The sequence below is a fragment of the Musca autumnalis genome, unplaced genomic scaffold (assembly GCF_047663935.1).
Source record: "Musca autumnalis isolate F117 unplaced genomic scaffold, ASM4766393v1 scaffold_2, whole genome shotgun sequence".
Classification (NCBI taxonomy): Eukaryota; Metazoa; Arthropoda; class Insecta; order Diptera; family Muscidae; genus Musca; species Musca autumnalis.
Genome location: NW_027411755.1, coordinates 123837427 through 123857542, shown reverse-complemented (window position 1 = coordinate 123857542; position 20116 = coordinate 123837427). Strand labels below are relative to the sequence as shown.

Here is a 20116-nt window from a genome sequence, read left to right as displayed (position 1 = left end):
GAAGATTTTCTGGCGAATTTGTCTGAATATTGATATGTGGTGGATGCGGATTTGGCAAATGAAACCTACCCATGAACCGCTGTTATATACCTGCACGGACCAAGTGAGCTCGGAGTAGTCATACCGGGACATATTACCGCTTCCATAGTGAAAAATACATACAATTGTTGAGGTGACACATCCTTTTCGAAGATTCACCCGAGTCAATCCGGTGTATAGAGCCGGCCGTCACGGATCTGAGATTTTTTGTTGTTTCGCGGGGTTTATCGTTAAAATGTGCAAAAGGTGTATGTTGTCGGTTACTTTAATTTTTTGTTGAAGTTCCAATAATGTTTCCATATTTCGTACTGTGCGGCGTACCACCAACCAGGAAGAGGTTTGTCAATTGGAGGTATTATACGTCTTATATGAGGCCTGTGGCATGAGATTGGCACTACTTTTGAGCTAATCTCCCCCGGTACTAAATTGTAGTGATGGTATCACATTGGGGAAAACTCTAGTTTAGTAAAAACTCTCCGATTTTTTAAAACTTTTTCCAGAGATTTTTTAAAACTTGTTTATACCGATTCCGGAAATGTATAATTTTATTGGGGGTTGGAACCGGTTACCCGGATATTTGACCCGAAAGTCCGGGTACAAAACGCGGGTTAGACCCGATTCTACTCAATTTGGTTGCTGCAAAATCATTGGATAGCTTATGAAACTACCTATCCAACAGGAGATATATCCTATCAGGAGATATATCCTAAAACCCAATTTTTGGAACCGGGGTTTTCCATAAAACCCTCAAAAGTCGAAAATGGCCCCATTATGGGCGGTATTTAAATGTATGCCAGATTATAGCTCACACTTTAACCTTTCCAAAAGGGTGCTATAGTGCTGCATCTAGAGACATTGGCCTCCATCGTGTGACCACTTGTTCGATAGGTATTTCCATAAGCATTCCAATCATATCGGCTATCGGTTTAGTAGAACCGGGTCTAACCGGGACTTTCGGGACAAATAACCGGGTGCATCTCCAAAGGCAATTAAACATTCCCGAGATCAGCGCAACAATATCTACCACTGGAAGAAATTAACAAAAATTCGGAGGGTTTTTACCAAAGTAGAGTTAAGCCATCTGATTTATCGCAAATATGTTTCGAGGCTCTGCGACAATGAAGGTTTTAATTTGCTACCTTACTTCATAAAGTAATACCTTCATAGTTCGCATGTGCTTGCGATAATGTTCGAAACTCTTTCATATTATTGCAATAAACTGGAATTGACTGTAAAACTCATAGGTGTGTGCTGTTTTATGCATACAACGTCTCCCATTCGGCAACATTGTACCCAAAACTAAATACACATGCATACATTTTAGGTTGTTGTCATGACGTTAAAACAGACAGACATACAGCCATGCATATGGAAATGTTAGTGACTGTGTGTAAATTACTCCAAGAGTAAGAGTTCTTCACACATATGTATGTTTGTGTGTGTTTTTGGTTTTATTTGATGTCGACTGGTGGTGGTGACTCCAATTGAGTTACTATAGTTTGTGTGTGTGCAAACAATTCTATGCCTTGCTTGCCAGTGTATTCGGTAACCGACGGTATATCTGTGTGTTTTTATGTGTGTGTGGTGAAGTGAGCGAGTGAGTGCGGTTGTATACGACGTCTGTCGCTTTTAGCTTGAAATGTGTATGAAAACAAACCCATGCCATGCCATCCATATCAAACCAGAAAATGTTGAGCTGTTTGGCAACTTTATAAACATACATTGCCTCAGTCGTTTAGTAACTGTTGCATCGTACGTTGTCATATTCTTGTGGATTGCCGCGTGTTCGTGTTTTTTCATATCACAACTACACACATTGAGATATAACAAAAGCAAAGAAAATATACCGCACATTTACCGAGATACTATACCTCTCTTGGTTCCGTCTGTAAAACACCTCTTGAGTGTTGTTGAACAAATAAATAATCGTCGACAAATTTATAAATTATTGTGTGATTGACGGCTAATATTTGGCCAATTTCTGAAAAGAAGATAAGATAACGAAAATTGATTTTGCCTGAAGCAAGTTCAATTGTTAGTGTGACGAGAAAAACGAAAATAAAAAACAACAACGCGATTTTGTGTGTTTAGCCGGTGCGCGCCAAAAAAGAATTTATTTGAAATTAAACAAAAGAAGTAAAAAAAAATATTTAACAAAAATATTTGTGAAAGAAATTCTTTTAGAAATTGCAAACAAAAAATAAAATTATTAAAAAATATTTTTTTATAAAAAGAAAAAATATTGTTGTGCCAATTAGAAAAAATTGTTTTTATTACCGAACATCATTGAAATTATCTACAACATGTCTCGACTTAGTGTGAATCATCTACTCCAGAAGCAGTTCCATGTGGCTCTGTGCATTTTCTTCATATTAACAGGTGAGTACATCGGCTGGTTTTTTTTCTTCTGTTTCTCGGATTTCCACATAAATGAATGATTAAAGTGTTGAATAGTGAATAGTGACGCATATCATTGTTGTTGTGTTTTATCTGCCATTATCTGTTTCTGATTGGCAAATGTTTAGAATTTGTTCGTTCGGTTTCTTCGTTTCGAAATATCGATTTGTGAGAAAACCGGTATTATTATTTGAATGCGGTTTCTGTTTTTGCAATGCGACCGACCAGCTATGAAATCATTTAATAAATATTTGTTCTTTGTTTTGTGCCTAAACAATAAACAACAATTTAAATTCCTAAAATAAAAAACAATTCTAAAATAAATATGGATGAAGTGGCTTTGAAATTATTCCAAATGTGTAGTACTTAGTTTTTAAATGATCAAAAACCATAATAAAAATAGAAAAAATATGTAATTTAAAAGCAATGGTTTTTATTAAAAATAGAATTTAAACATTAAAAAAAAACACAACATTAATTAATTAAAAAATTATTAAAAATAACAATATTTAAATATTTTAAAATTTACAAAAAAATAAAATATAATATGAATAATGTTGGGAACTACATAAATTAACTTAATTACATGCATATATAAAGTTTATTTATTGAGATCACAAAATATTGATTGATGTGCGTTATTACTGCGCAGGGCCACTGCTCTTTCTTTGCAAAAATTAAAAACACAAGTGGATATCGAAAAGTACCTGAATTATAAGATGCCCAATGAGCATGCTCCAACCAAGATCGAGTTCATTGATACGATTTCATAACATCGGTGGATATACTCGTTCCAAATTGTTGACATCCTAAAACAATTAAGTCAACTTTTAACTATTCGAATTTTATACTTAAAATTTGTAAAACTATATGAAATAAATAAAACAAAAAAAAAAAACAAATTAAATTTTATATTAAAAAATCAATATTTTCAAAAACTTCGTATTTACGAACTGCATGAAAATCTAGTTAAAAGCGTTAAAATTTTTGATTTGTTTTTTTTTTTTTGATTTTGTACATGAAGCTTTTCTATTATCTATACCTCAACATGAACTGAACCTATAAATTTCCCCTATATTTATACGTGAACCAATGTTAATATTTTTTCAAAGGAGTATTTAATTTAATACGTTTTGCAACTACAGCCAAATCGGCTGGAAATTTGACTAAAAAAAATCGGGACAAACAGTTTTTTCGTTTCTGTAATCGTTTTGTTTAAGTTGTGCGCCTGATAGGGCCACAGCATCCAACCCTAGTATTGGGGCTGCCAACAAACTGTCTAAGACGGATACCCTTTTCACTTTAGCTATCGACTGACATTTCTCTTACCAGGGATTAATTGATATAAAATCGGAAGTAGGGAGCTGCTTGAAAAATTCAACAAATGTGTCACCTCTGACCACTCCCAAGTGAGTGGCGATCAGAGCCTTCCTTAGCTGAGAAAATCCGCATCCCTATTAAAATTGGTACCACTGTGCGATTCCTATATCCTCATAATTCACATTATGTCTGAATGTATGTCGTTGAACTTTAATATTGGATACACACATTTAGATAAATATAAACAAGTAAAAAAGCGTTAAGTTCGGCCGGGCCGAACTTTTCATACCCTCCACCATAAAATATTCTGTCCCCAACTTTAAGTGGGTACGTTAAAATGTCAGATAATGTACATAAAATGCTTCATTCGGGACGCCCTTTTTTATGGTGCCTATATCTAACTATGTATGTTGACAATTTTTGGTGGGCGAGAAATTGGGAGGTACCGTTATATAGGGGTTATAATAAAACATGGACCTATGTTGACAGTTTTTGATGGGAGCCTTTAATGTCAAATAACTCCTAATTCGGTTAAAAATTGTAGCTAGAATCCTCAAAATATCGAAAATCGGTACATAACGTGGGAACTTCAAATGTCATTAACAGCTAGTTCGGAGGTATGTGGGCTATACGAAAATATGAACTTAAATGAACAATTTTTGTTGCAGAATTTTTGTTGGCTTTTAAATTTCAAATTACAGAAAGTTCATCCAAAAAATAAAGTTAAGGTACGGAAAATCGGGATGTTTGTTTTGGGGCTATACCAAAACATGGACCTACGTTCATAATTATTTCGAATATAAGTTTTTTGGTCACTAGGAACCCTAAATATCAAATTATAGCTAATTCGGTCTAGAAATGTGAATTTAAACGTCAAAATACCTGAAATCGGGCGGTAACGTTATATGGGGGCTATTCCAAAACATGGACCTATGTCCACTAGGTATATAAGTTTATTGACATTTAAGAACCCTAAATGTCAGTTTATAGCTAAATCGGTCTGAAAATGTAACTAAAACGTCATAAATCGGGGGTACCGTTATATGGGGGCTATTCCATAACATTGATCCACGACCAATAGTTTTGTTATATAAGTTTATTGACATTTTAGAACCCTAAATGTCAAATTATAGCTACATAGGTCTGAAAATGTAGCTAAAAACGTAAAAATACCGTAAATTGGGGGTACCGTTATAAGGGGGCTATACCAAAACGTGGACCGATATAGCTCATCATCAAAATTGACCTGCTGCAAACAAAAGACGCATTTTCCCAAAATTTCAGACAATTTTGGTGGAGAGGTGTGGTGACCACTAAGAACTTCAAATGTCAAATGTTCAAATTACAGCTAATTCGGTTAAAACTTGTAGGTAAAAATCTCAAAATACCGAAAATCAGAAGGTATCGTTATATACCAAAACATGTACCTATGTTCATAATTTTTTCGAGAAGAAACCCTAAATTTCAAATTATAGCTAATTCGGTCTAGAAATGCGACTTAAATCGTAAAAATACCTGAAATCGGGCGGTAACGTTATATGGGGGCTATTCCATAACATTGATCCACGACCAATTGTTTTGTTTATTTACACATAAGAACCCTAAATGTCAATGTATAGCTAAATCGGTCTGAAAATATAGATAAAAACGTCAGAATACCGTAAATCGGGGGTACCGTTGTATAGGGGCTATACCAAAACGTGGACATATGTCCACAACTTTTCTTATATAAGTTTATTGACACTTAAGAACCCTAAATGTCACATTATAGATAAATCGGTCTGAAAATGTAGCTAAAAACGTCAAAATACCGTAAATCGGGGGTACCGTTATATGGGGGCTATACCAAAACGTGGACCTATGTCCACAAGTTTTGTTATGTAAGTTTATTGACACTTAAGAACCACAAATGTCAAATTAAGCTAAATCGGTCTGAAAATGTAGCTAAAAACGGCAAAATACCGTAAATCGGGGGGTACTGTTATATGGGGGCTATACCAAAACGTGGACCTATGTCCACAACTTTTGTTATATAAGTTTATTGGCACTGAAGCACCCTAAATGTCAAATTATAGCTAAATCGGTCTGAAAATGTAGCTAAAAACGGCAAAATACCGTAAATCGGGGGGTACCGTTATATGGGGGCTATACCAAAACGTCGACCTATGTCCACAACTTTTGTTATATAAGTTTATTGACACATAAGAACCCTAAGTGTCAAATTATAGCTAAATCGGTCTGAATATGTAGCTAAAAACGGCAAAATACCGTAAATCGGGGTGTACCGTTATATGGGGGCTATACCAAAACGTGGACCTATGTTCGCAACTTTTGTTATATAAGTTTATTGACACTTAAGAACCCTAAATGTCAAATTATAGCTACATCGGTCTGAAAATGTAGCTAAAAACGTCAGAATACCGTAAATCGGGGGGTACCGTTATATGGGGGCTATACCAAAACGTGGACCTATGTCCACAACTTTTGTTATATAAGTTTATTGGCACTGAAGAACCCTAAATGTCAAATTATAGCTAAATCGGTCTGAAAATGTAGCTAAAACGGCAAAATACCGTAAATCGGGGGGTACCGTTATATGGGGGCTATACCAAAACGTGGACCGATATAGCCCATCATCGAACTTGACCTGCCTGCAAACAAAAGACGCATTTTCCCAAAATTTCAGCGTTCTATCTCCATTTTTGTGGATGCTAGAGTGATTACCATAGACGGACGGACGGACGGACGTGCACAGATCCACTCAGAATTTTACCCTGATCAAGAATATATATACTTTATAGGGTCGCAAATGAGTATTTCAATGCGTTACAAACGGAAAAACAAACTTAATATACCCTCCATACTATGGTGGAGGGTATAAAAATCACTAATATGTTTATGATTAAACATCGCATCTAGAGATTCCCATTTTTAAGTTGTAATGTTACAAAAATGCAATAAACAAAAGCCAGCTGGGGTAGGTATTATAAAGAGTGGGCTTTTTTCCACTAACAGACCTAATCAACACAGCCTAAATAGAATAAATTTATAGCATTGTAACAAAGATTACGAAAACGTGAGACGTATGAAGGAGTGACCCTACATATTGAGCCATGTTGTAGTCATGATTACAATGAGCTTTTAAGTCATTATGTCAAGGAGCATGAATTTTCTTATGAAAAGAATATAATCAGAGTCATAAGGACTAATATGTACTTAAGTAAAGCTTTGAACTTCATTTAACTTTGAGAGAAACATTACGATGTGCATAGTTTTGGTTACTCCATTCGATTAGGGTGAGGGATTTTGAGCTTTTGCACCATTATGTCTGGAAGCGTAAACTTGCCCATGAAACCCATTATATTTCTGTAGACAGGACCACAAAATGTATTATTATATTATTTTAACTCCCACTGAAGCATAGGTCGCTAACAATAGATGTTTTCTACTATAAATATAATATATCTAAGCTGGTTCGAGGTTAATGCGATAGTTCTCATTTCGGCTTCGTTGGATCATTTCCAGGGTTTCTTAGGTCCTTCAAACCTTTGTTTGTTTTGCGATATTATTGTTATGACGTCGAATAACATGACCAATCCTTTACCAATTTACGCTTTCGAATTTCAGAGCCCTATTACCAAACTAGGAGAGGTAGCTCAGCAACCCAAGAAGATATCTTGCTAACGAATAGTTAAATATAAATTGCAAAAATGCCACAAGGAATACTTTCGGTAAAAATTTCTAAACGATCCTCAAACATCCCTTAAACTTCACTTAAGCTAAAACTTTTGGAAGTAGCGGAAAATGTTGACCTAAAATGAACCTCCTTGAAACTTAATAGTAGAAAAAGAAATGCAACGATGTGCAAAGTTTCAGCTAAAGGCGGATACTCAATTTGCTCTAAACTTCACTTTTTCTGAATTTTGCGTGGGAGGTACCCGAAGGAATAGACCGATATTGCCCCTTCTTCGAACTTAAACTAAGTTTGGGCAAAATATTACTAAGTGCTAAATTTGTTTCAAATCGGTTGATCCGTTCGAGAGTTATCGTGCGCAGCAACCAATCAGACAGACAGACGGACGGACATGGCTAAATCGACTCAAAATTGTCTGAAGCGAATTTCGTCCAAACATACCATTAAAACCATTATTTAGATGTGGCACATTTTTGGTCGTATCAAAGTGTATATATCCTATTTAGCTTAAATGCTGAGTGTTGAAACTAGGTTGATCTCACAACGCGGTGGTTATTGGTTTAGTTCATTTTATTTAGGCTCAATAAATTGGCGTTTTCGTTCGCTTTTAAAAGAAGATCCTTGACAACTGTTTTAACCATTTAGTTTGTGAACTGTACAAATGTCATCCGTTGTCCCAGTTGTTGACAGTTGAAATCGAGTGGATTTCGTAAATGTAAACCAAGCATTATGCGATATAAATAAAAAATAATGGTCGACATTTTTTGCAAAAAAAAAAAAAAAATAATAATTTCCCAAGCTCATACCTGTTTGTAATTTTGATTCAGTTACAAATTACAAATCAACCTACTAACCCATTATTTTAACTAGGGCATGCAGCATCAAATACGAGGGTTGCACGATAAATTTCTGGCCTAATAATGAATACGTGATTATTTATAATCAAATATCTGTTTGTTATTTTCCAAAGTAGTCTTCAGCATAATTTAGACACTCTTGTATGCACTCAAACCATTTGTTGAAGCATTTTTCCACACCCATTGAGATTTTTTTCGAAATTTCACACGGGATCCAACGAGAAAAACCCATTTTTGCTGCAATGAACACCTGGCCAATATCAAATGTTAGTTGGTAGATGGATGCTCCTATCTCACGGTATATAACATGGCTATCTTCTAGAGTTGGGTAATCTAGTTCCTAGTTCCTTGTACTAGTTCCAAAACGTATGAGTAACATCATAAAATGTAACGTTTGATATTAAGTATACGCAGTTTGTTCAAAGAAAAAATGTGGGCCATTGGAAATGCGAAGTGAACTAGATAGTTCCATATAGTTCTTTTGGCACAACTCTACTATAACTAAACCAGTTATTACATTACTATAGGATGGTGCTTCATCGCCATACAAAGATTTAATTTCATAGATGCCCTCTCGCCGTGATTTTTTTTTTTGAAAAAATGTATGAAATGAAAAAAAATTATTTCAAAAAATTGTTTCCTCTTGCGCGATTGCATAAAATTACGCCTACTTATGACTAAAATAATGTTTATTCCATTCAAATATTGAAAAAGGTCATGCAAAAACCACTTTGAAAAAATTTAGATTTTTTTAATTACATCTTTGAAAAAAGCGTTTACGTTTATGATTCTCAGAATTAAAGAAAATTTGTGAGAAACAAATGTTATGTCAGTTTGTTATCTCATGTGACTTTAAAGTTTATATTCAATTTTATATCTTCTCCCAGTGACTTCAAAAAATTGCCTATAATTCGGATAAATTCAAATTTTAAAATCATTTTGTGCGGTTTGGAATTGTGTTGTTAATTCTTTATCTAAAGCATTGTGCATAGGATTATCACTTTAAATAACTAAAATTCAATTTTAAAATTAATGTTTTTGTGACATTTGGTTTAGATAATCAAAAGAAACAAAAACATTTGTCATACATTATCGGAAACAGCTGACTTTCTTGCAAATTTTTGCAAAATGTTGTTCGACAACTTTCTGCAATTTTCCTTGCTTGGGAGAGTAAAAATCACTGAGAGAGGTTGCTGAAACTTGTAGAGTAATTATTGCTAGAAAAGTTATCGTACAGACCTAATGTTTTGCCTTTTTAGGCAATCGCGTAACGTAATTTAAATTCCCCAATCTTCTCTCGTATATTGTCTTTTGTATTTATTGAGTTTGTTGCATTTGCCCTCTATTTCAATTTAATTTATTTTTTCCAAACCTATTGATATTCTTCTTGTGTTTCGTTTGTTTATTTATTCAATTTGCACAAATGCTTGATCAACAATCAAAGTATAAATAACAAATGTGACGATATCTTATTTCATTCCTCACGTATAATTGATTTGCAGTGAGAAGAAAAAAACAGATGATAATTGTAAAAACAAACTATTGAAAATTCTCAATGTCCTTGAGTTGTTATATAAAAGTGAAAATCCATATTTGCATTTGATTTTATTGATTTACAAAATATGTTTACTAAGCCGGGAAGATTTGAAGGGGATATACATCAATATGAATGGAATACAAGTGGTAGATGTTGTAAATATAATTTATTATTTTTTTTTTTTCAAAAGAACCGTAACCGTAACTAGTTTATTGTAATTCGTTTAAATAAGTTAGTAGCTGACGGGTAAAGCTTAAAGCATTATACATTACTATAAATGAAACAAATTAAATTTGTAGCGCATTTTTATTGCGAAAGCTATCTTTAGCCATGTTACTAATATAATTTAATTTGTTTTTTTTTATTTATAATTTATAAAACTCTATCTGAACATATTGTATTGGGGATTTACGTCTATTTTTTTATTAAGTTACATAAATTTGAAATTGTAATTTAATCAATGCAATTTAAGTGCTCCTAATTCGTTTATTATGTATTTGTTTTTGTTTATTTACTATTTATTTTATTATTTTATTATTTACAGTAAAAAAAATAATTTTCTAAAATGGCGACAGCAATTAAAAATGAATTGTATCTTGTTTTTTTTATATTCTGCTTTAGAAAATAAAATATTCCTCAACTATTTTAATTGTTATGAATTAACAATGTGCATTAAAAAACAAATAATAAAAACTATCTTCACTTGGGTATTACTGCCACAATATTTCACTGCATGTATTGTGCATATATAATTCGTATGTAAATATTCTCGAAATCTCTTAAATCAATAGAAATATTTCCCCTCATTTTTTCCAGCTTTGCAAAAAAATTCTATTGGGAGTTAACCGAATGCCATTAGTTGTATTTCTGTATATACAGATCTCGTTGTGACCCCTTGGTTTAATTTTGTTTTTATATTTACTCCATAGTTAATATGAAACAGTGAACCTTACTGCAGACAACCAGGTAGGCAGCCAGGTACTGCCATTCACATCGACTGGCATTTGCCACAGCAATTTGTATTTGCCTTAATGTATTCATTGAACTATAAATTGGTTTTAAACAATATGTTGGTATTGATTTTATTGCTAATTTCTAACGGAATTGTTATGGTTGTGGTTCAAACACACAAACGTATTCTAATATTATGCTTCATTGAAATAACTGCCATTGGAAATGTTCATAAAAATCTGCTTCACATGGAATTAACATAACCATAACAGCTCAATTCATTTTATGTGAAGCTGATCTTGCATTAATTAAATCAAGGTTTGTGATGAGCGTAGGGGTTTTATGTTTATGGCATCGTATAAGAACTTACACACATACATATACACCTTTTCAGGCTGAAACCCGGGGCCCGGCCCCTCTCTCCAAGGTTGAGTTTTTTAGGTTTTAGGGAGCACATAGCAATTCAATTCATTATATATTGTTTTAATACGGCTTTTAATGATCGAATATCACTAAAGTTCTGTTTTTTATCGTCATAGATAATGTTCACACTTCATTTTTCATTTTGCCCGCTGCTGGGAGTGAACATGCGAACTTATGATTTGTAGCTAAGCACACTGCCACACTAACGAACATAAGAGGTTAATTGAACGCTTAAATGTACATCAGTAACTCTTCGAACTTTGAACCCACAACTATCGGTTTCTATAGTCGTTTTTCAGTCTAGTACTAATTAACATTATTTTGTTAACGCATTACAAAGTAATGGGTCAAGTGACCACTAAGCTGTTGTTGAGACCATCTTTTCTAATATTCTGGTTATTCTGTTTTTACAGTGTTTTATTGTACTTGCTTTGTAGTCTGTCTGTTTAGTTCAAATCTAGTAACTAATTTTTCACACAGTTGCGGTTGACCAATCGAAATAAAACTTCGCTCACTTTTCGGATTTGGATGACAATACATGAATATGAAACCAAAACCAATTTAGGTCCATTTTTCCTATAGCCCCCATATAGAGGTACCACCCGATTTCAAGTAATTTTGGTATTGTATCTTTATTTTTCGACCCTATTGGGTGTTTGGAATTCCCAACTGTATAGAAACTTCTCCACAAAATATAGTCCAGGTTTTGGTATAGCCCCCATATAACGGTACCTGTAAATTTGCATTTGGAGTTTCCAATAGTACAGAAACTTCCCCACCAATAATTTTGGTCATATGTTCAGGGTTTTGTATAGCATCCATATAACGGTACCACCCGATTTCAGGCATTTTAAAGTTTTTATCTACATTTTGGGCATAAATTGGCTGTAATTTCATTATGAGGTCCTCAGGTTTAAAATTTTATTAATAAATGCTTTATAAACTAGAAATAATTTTTTCGCTTAACATCAATAAGTATATTCTTCTTCGTGATGGAATCTCTCAAGTAAAACGCTTACGTTTAAATTAAAAATGGTGAAACAATTAAACGGCAAGCGTATTATTTGAGAGATTCCATCATGAAGAAGAATATACTTATTGAGGTTATGCGAAAAATTATTTTCTAGTTTATAGAGCATTTATAAATAAACCACTGAAACTTAATATTTTTAAATTATTTTTTATTTGTCTGTTTTGTTATTGTTAAGTTCGGCCGGGCCGAACTTTTCATACCCTCCACCATAAAATGTTCTGAACTAAAATGGTTTAGTTTTCATTCCTGTCCCCAACTTTAAGTGGGTACGTTAAAATGTCAGATAATGTACATAAAATGCTTCATTCGGGAGGCCATTTTTTTGGTGCCTATATCTAACTATGTATGTTGACAATTTTTGGTGGGCTAGAAATTGGGAGGTACCGTTATATAGGGGTTATAATAAAAAAAACATGGACCTATGTTGACACTTTTTGATGGGAGCCTTTAATGTCAAATAACTCCTAATTCGGTTAAAAATTACAGCTAGAATCCCCAAAATACCGAAAATCGGTACATAACGTGTGAACTTCAAATGTAATTAACAGCTAGTTCGGAGGTATGTGGGCTATACGAAAATATGAACTTAAATGAACATTTTTTGTTGCAGAATTTTTGTTGGCTTTTAAATTTCAAATTACAGAAAGTTCGTCCAAAAAATAAAGCTAAGATACGGAAAATCGGAGGTTTGTTTTGGGGCTATACCAAAACATGAACCTACGTTCGGTTAAACATTTTAAGTAAAATCCTCAAAGTACCGAAAATCGGGAAGTATCGTTATATTGGGGCTATGTTGAAAATTGTTGATGCAGATGTGTGGTGACCACTACAACCTTCAAATGTCAAATTACAGTTAGTTCGGTTAAAATTGTTAGCTAAAATTGCAAAATTACTAAAAATTGAAAGGTACCGTAATACGGGAGCTATATCCGAACATGGACCTATGTTGACAATTTTTGATAGAGATGTGTTGTGACCACTAAGAACTTCAAATGTCAAATTACTGCTAGTTCGGTTAATATTGTAGCTAAAATCATCAAATTACTGAAAATCGGGAGGTACCGTTATATGGGGGCTTTATCAATACATCGACCTTTCTTGACAATTTTTGCTGGAGAGGTGTGGTGACCACAAGGAATTTCAAATGTCAAATGTTCAAATTACAGATAATTCGATTAAAACTTGTAGGTAAAATTCTCAAAATACCGAAAATCGGGAGGTACCGTTATATGGGGCTATACCACAACATGGACCTATGTTCATAATTTTTTTGAATATAAGTTTTTTGGTCAATAAGAACCCTAAATATCAAATTATAGCTAATTCGGTCTAGAAATGTGACTTAAAACGTCAAAATACCTGAAATCGGGCGGTAACGTTTTATGGGGGCTATTCCATAACATGCACCTATGTCCACTAGTTATATAAGTTTATTGACATTTAAGAACCCTAAATGTCAATTTATAGCTAAATCGGTCCGAAAATGTGGCTAAAAACGTCAAAATACCGTAAATGGGGGGTACCGTTATATGGGGGCTATACCAAAACGTGGACCTATGTCCACAACTTTTGTAGTATAAGTTAATTGACACTTAAGAACCCTAAATGTCAAATTATAGCTACATCGGTCTGAAAATGTAGCTAAAAACGTCAAAATACCGTAAATCGGGGGGTATCGTTATATGGGGGCTATACCAAAACGTGGACCTATGTCCACAACTTTTGTTATATAAGTTTATTGACACTTAAGAACCCTAAATGTCAAATTATAGCTAAATCGGTCTGAAAATTTAGCTAAAAACGTCAAAATACCGTAAATCGGGGGTACTGTTATATGAGGGCTATACCAAAACGTGGACCTATGTCCACAAGTTTTGTTATATAAGTTTATTGACACTTAAGAACCCTAAATGTTAAATTATAGCTAAATCGGTCTGAAAATGTAGCTAAAAACGTCAAAATACCGTAAATCGGGGGTACCGTTATATGGGGGCTATACCAAAACGTGGACCGATATAGCCCATCATCGGACTTGACCTGCCTGCAAACAAAAGACGCATTTTCCCAAAATTTCAGCGTCCTATCTCCATTTTCGTGGATGCTAGAGTGATTACCACAGACGGACGGACGGACGTGCACAGATCGACTCAGAATTTTACCCTGATCAAGAATATATATACTTTATAGGGTCGCAAATGAGTATTTCAATGCGTTACAAACGGAAAAACAAACTTAATATACCCTCCATACTATGGTGGAGGGTATAAAAAAAACATCTTGGGTTTTTTAGAATTGCCAACGAAAGGATTCCAGTCATTTATCGGGGACTAGTTATCGTATGGGAGATCGATAGTATTGATTTTGGTATTCCTTTACTCGATATTTAAAATACTCTCATCATACATAGGCTTTAGAAGCGAACATTTTGTTTTTAATCACAGAAGAAAACCTAACTGAAAACCAAATATATTGGTATGAAAAATATTTTGATTTTATTAGTTAATTTTCGTTTTTGATCATAATTTGCTGATCGCCTGTATAAACTGATAACACTTTTGAAATAACAATTTCTTATTTAAATTTTTATCAAATGAGTCTTATTTGTATGAAGATTGAGTAATAATTTATAAAATAAATTTAACCGAAAAATAACACATGTGCACATGTGTTTTCCTTTTTCCTGCGTTATTTTTAATAGAAAACAACATAAGTATAAATGTGTAATTTTTTGCAAAAAATAAAACGAACACGCAAAGATATGTTTTTAAAAAAAATGTAAAAAAAACCATTTATAAAAAAATTTAAAATGTGTTATACCTAACGATTGTTTTTGGCATGCTCTATGAATATGTAAGAAAAAAACCAATACAAAATCATTGATATGTAGCAAATATTAACGTTGTAAATATTGTTTTCGCATTCCTGAAAATTGTGATTTTTAGACTTATGTCGTTATGTATGAAAAACAGAGTTCATTTGATCTAGTTCAATCATAAAGTACATAAGTACAAAACAAAATCTGCTTTTTAAATATACGAAAAACATGGATTTTAATAGCTCACCTATTTATTTGCTTTCATTACAGGTAATTAATTGTTTACAATTAAGAATGAGCTTTATGGATAGCTTAGACGAATAAGCGTAAGTATAAGATGGAAAATATTATTTGTATAGAGATTTCGAAAACAAATCTTTTCCGTTGATATTATTATTGTAACCTAGTGTGTACGCGGCTCCTTAAGGAAACGTAAGCGGAATAACTCAAACCAATCAATATAAAAATATATAAAAAAAAAATATAACAATATATAGATAAATAAAACATGAAAATAGTTTCAAATATTACTTTGAGCAAAGCTCAATATATTCATCGCGTGTGTGAAAACAACATTTTTTGCCGAAGTAATATTGAATATAGAGCTGTTGAATAAAATGAAGAATCCATTAGGCGTCAAATCACCAGGATAAAAAAGAAATGGACCTTTACACCCTACGAAAAGGCCCATAATACCGCAGAAGGTATCGTGTACAGAATTTTCACATTGCTGTATGAATAAAATTTAAACAAATATACCATAAGTGTATTTGTACTCTTTTAAAGAGAATGATACCAATGGTGCCGTGACAACTTCCACAAATTTTTGGGAGAGAATTCAACAATTTTTGAATGAGAATTCAACAAAACTATTTTAATTAATTTTCACGTTGGAATTGAGCTGAATGATCCAATATTTTTTGCACGCGAAAGAGGAAAGCCGAATATTCGAACCAACACATCAACCAAATTATGTTACCGGTTTCGTTGCTAGTTACGCAGCTCATCACATCCCAGCAAAAAGTTTGCCTCCAAAGAGGCAGTTAAATCATATGTACAAGTGATTTGGAAGTGCATCAAATTATGCATTTTCACTCATGATTTTTACAAGAGCGTGACTACTGAAAGAGGCACTCCATTGCACTGCATTTTAACTGACCCTTTGGCATTGCATTTCAACTAACCCTTTTGGGATAGAATATGATGCAGTCCAAAGCACGTGATTTTATACATTCTGCGTAACGTGTGCAAGCCATTACAAAATATCCCAGAACAAATAAAATGCATTTATTATTTGTGTAAAACAAAATATTAAGAACTTTATTACATTAACACAAATTATGAAAATTCTCCATTGAATTAAATTGCAACCATGCGTGTTTCCTCCGCTCTCCATTTAATCCAAGCTGAGCTGTTCGTGCTTCATCTGCTAAATGATTTGGATATTGTCTTCCCATCACCAGTTAAGATTTCGACATGTACTCCAACAGCACTCCATTGGGACATTTTCTTACCGAAAAAATGTTCTCAAATAAAATATTTTTTATTTTATATCAAAGATTTAAATACATTAAGATTGGAAAACTCAATTGATATCAATATGATATCATAACAACATTCTGTTAAGTAGTTTACCATTTCAGGCGATTTTACCCACCAAGTTCATACTCAATGAACTGGAAACTGCTATGGAATACAACCCTGAGTCCAACTTTTTGCTTTCCTACAATTTGTTAAACAATTTTTGGAAATGTTAACACGCTTATCTCTTTTTTGAAAATGTATGCCGCTGCCTATAGAGATGTACAAACTGATTTGTGCTTGTAGGCATCTCTAACAACTGCTAATAAAATGTAGCGAACGGAGTGCCTTTTTCACGACTCCGTTTGGACTGCATCCGGATGCTTTTAAATTGTGAGGAAATGGTGTGCCTTTTTCACGACTCCGTTGAATTGCATCCGGATGTTGTTAAAATGTGACAAGTGGATGTGATTTTTTTGATTGCATCCAAATGCAGTTAAAATGTGAGGAATGGAGTGCCTTTTACACGACTCCGTTTGAACTGCATCAAAACATGCCGTGAAAGAACTAGTCCACATTTCACTACTTTCAATTTATTTTGCTGGGATATATCGGCTGTGCAAATTGTTCTCTGGCAATGCTTTGGAACTTATATGGAAGTTATCGTAATACTGTAACTGCAAATATTGTAATTAAGAGACTAAGCTTTCCATCGGGTTTTGATTTTTCGAATACAATATGTTTTTTGCAGCAAGGGAGTTTTTTTAATTTCTCCATGAAGTATCCTTAAGTTTTTTTTTAGAAACAGAAAACTTTAATCTTGTGTTTGTTTGATCACTTCAAAAATTCGGTGGATCAAGTCATTCATTTGCAAACACACAATAAACAATGTTGCTTACAACATTTCTTGAGGTCTGAAAGATATTTAATAGGTGTGACTGGACACAACTCAGGGTCACGGGTACCATAAATAAAGATTCGCACAAAAGTAAGTTCGAAAAGAACTCAGTTGAATCTTCATGTAGTGGAGTACAGTAGAGTACCCATACTCAAGGCTGAGGCAAAAGCTTGAATTGTTCGTAGTTCGGTACCTCATGGGTGATGCTTGTATATAACGCTTGTCATAGAAGTCTTGGAATATACAAACTCTATCTTTCACCTTCATATTTTATTATGATGGCAAGGAGATCTTTGCGATGGCAAGGAGATAATTCTCTGGCCTAGGCAATACCACAAGTTGTCGGGCACCATTTTGGTCCGACCATTTTTCACAACTTCGAACGTGCATTATCACTGCAAGAGTGCAACGATGAAATTAAATCTTTGTATGGCTATGAAGCACCGTACTCTAGATCACAGCAAAAAACTGGATTAATAAATTCAATCGTGCCCGACGATCACCCAAAAACGGCCGTTGTGCCAGAAAACATTTATGCCATGCGCGAACTGATAATGCAAGATCGTCATGTGACCTACCGTGAGATAAGGCATCCTTGGGTATTTCTTCCACCATCATATATTGCATGAAGAAAAAGTTAGTTCCATTGGATCCAGCACAAAATGACAATCGCTCAAAAAAGGGCTAGTCTCGATTGGTGCAAAGATGTTGCAAAAATAGGATCGCGGTGCTTCAAAAGACGTTTTTAGGAACGTTACAGGTGGCAAATCGTGGATCTATGCGTATGAGCCTGAAACCAATCAGTGCAAACAATGGGCCGTGTGGGTCTTCGAAGACGAAGCAAATGCAACGAACGTTATTCATGGGAGAAGCACAATTCCGTTTTAGCAAAGCAAGGCGGTCCATTTTGAGTGGTACACCACACTTTGTTTGCCTGAAGTATTCGAAAAAATTCGAAAAAAGAACAAGGAAAGACGATTCATTGACAATGTGAGCTCTCCTATATACATAGATTGAAACCAGAACTTTTTAGGGCCGGACAAAACGTGGAATTGATGTTGAAGCGTTCAAAAAACCATGTTTGGGGGGTGTCTCAATTGGAGTGGAAAAAGTACATCGACAATAGGGTTGAGCTCTTGCAAAAGTGCATTAGTCATGCTAGAGAATACTTTAGAAAACAATTAAACTAATTTTGATGATAAATATTCGCGTTTTCATTATTAAGTGAGACATTTTTCCAGTAGCCCTCGTATCTGCTGTTGCTGTGGTGTATGGCATTGTATTGTGCGTTATTCCAATTTATTTAAAGAAAGGTTAACCTACTACCTGCCTGTCACTGTTTTCCTGTCCTCAAAATTCTTGCCTAAATTCTAAAGGTATTTCTATTATTTTATTTCGAATCCAAACCCCATTACATTTTCATAATCTTTTCAATAAGATAGATCAGATTTATACCTCTCTCCTTCCCTCCCGCTCATACAACAATCAAATACCTTATCATACAAACTCATCCTCAACACAAATAAACAGAAAACAAAATTTATTTACCCTTCTCAAGAGTCTTCAAAACGGCCAGCAATCCCATAAAATAGTTTTTTCATTTCGAAACCTAAGATGAAGAAACAAAATAAAAAACTGGAAAACAACACCCGCTTAACACTCGCTGATTCCCGGTTTTAAGTCTCCCACAGCGCTTTAGGGCGCGTTGCTAGCTGGCTTTGGTGTTCTTAACTATTCCATGGTGTTATTGTTGTTGTTGTTGCTAGCTGTCATGCCAACCAACCATGATGATGACGATCTTAACTTGTTTTTCAACTTTTCTGTTGTGTGTTTTGTTTGGTTTGTTGCTACGTTTTATTGTGTATTCTTGGTATCCCCTAGCTCTTCGATTGCTATTGTAGATGGTGGCATCATCGTCAACATCGTACTCAGATTAACCCGTTTTCTTATAACCATTTCAAATTGAAATAACGTTTTTTTATTTTTCTTCTTTGGTTTTGTGTTCGTATTTTTTTTTTTTGTACGTTGGCCTTTTTTCTTGCACTCAAGACTTAACACGTACATTCTTCGTTATGTTGTTGTAACTGTTGCCTTTTTCTTGTCTTCTTTTTATCATTTTCTATCCACTGATCTCTGTTCTTGTGGCGTACATTTAAGTCTTTGGGTCTTAAGCCTCTGTATGTGGCTTAAAATTGTATCTCTTCTGTGTCTGTGTGTTTATTTTTCTTACCACCATTCTTGACTAACCAGTTTAATTCGGTTTTATGTACATGTTGAGTTCTTCGCATTAAAACGTGGTTTAATGTTTTTTTGGTCTTTTGTTCTCCATTTCTTCTTTACGATCAAAAAGAGGAAAAACGTGAATGCAATATGAAGCAATGAAAAAGATTAAAAAATTAGATCATGGCTATGCTACTGGTTTTTAATTTCCATAAAGTCGCTGTTCAAGTTCTAAAAAAAGAAGGAAAATAAACTGAATTCATAATTGACAAGAGAAAAAAAAACTTTACAATGTCATAAAATAAAACGGAAAGTTTTGCACAAAAAATATATGTATGTAGACATGATCTTGAAGTTTAAAACAAGTTATGAACAACTCTGGAAGTGAGGTTTCTTGTAATGTTAATAAAC

The 20116-nt window shown here is 33.9% G+C and overlaps 1 protein-coding gene across 3 annotated transcripts in view; it reads left to right on the top strand.

The window, feature by feature from the left end:
* The first annotated feature begins 1618 nt into the window (after positions 1-1618).
* Positions 1619-20116, top strand: part of Fas3 (fasciclin 3) — a 465878-nt gene continuing 447380 nt past the window's right edge. For 2 of the 3 annotated variants that reach the window (XM_073969168.1, XM_073969171.1), the window contains exon 1: positions 1619-2418. In XM_073969168.1, coding sequence (XP_073825269.1) covers positions 2343-2418 — 76 coding nt within the window. In that variant the 5' untranslated portion in view covers positions 1619-2342. The remainder of the gene's footprint in view (positions 2419-20116) is intronic. The other variant, XM_073969170.1, reaches the window with a different exon arrangement.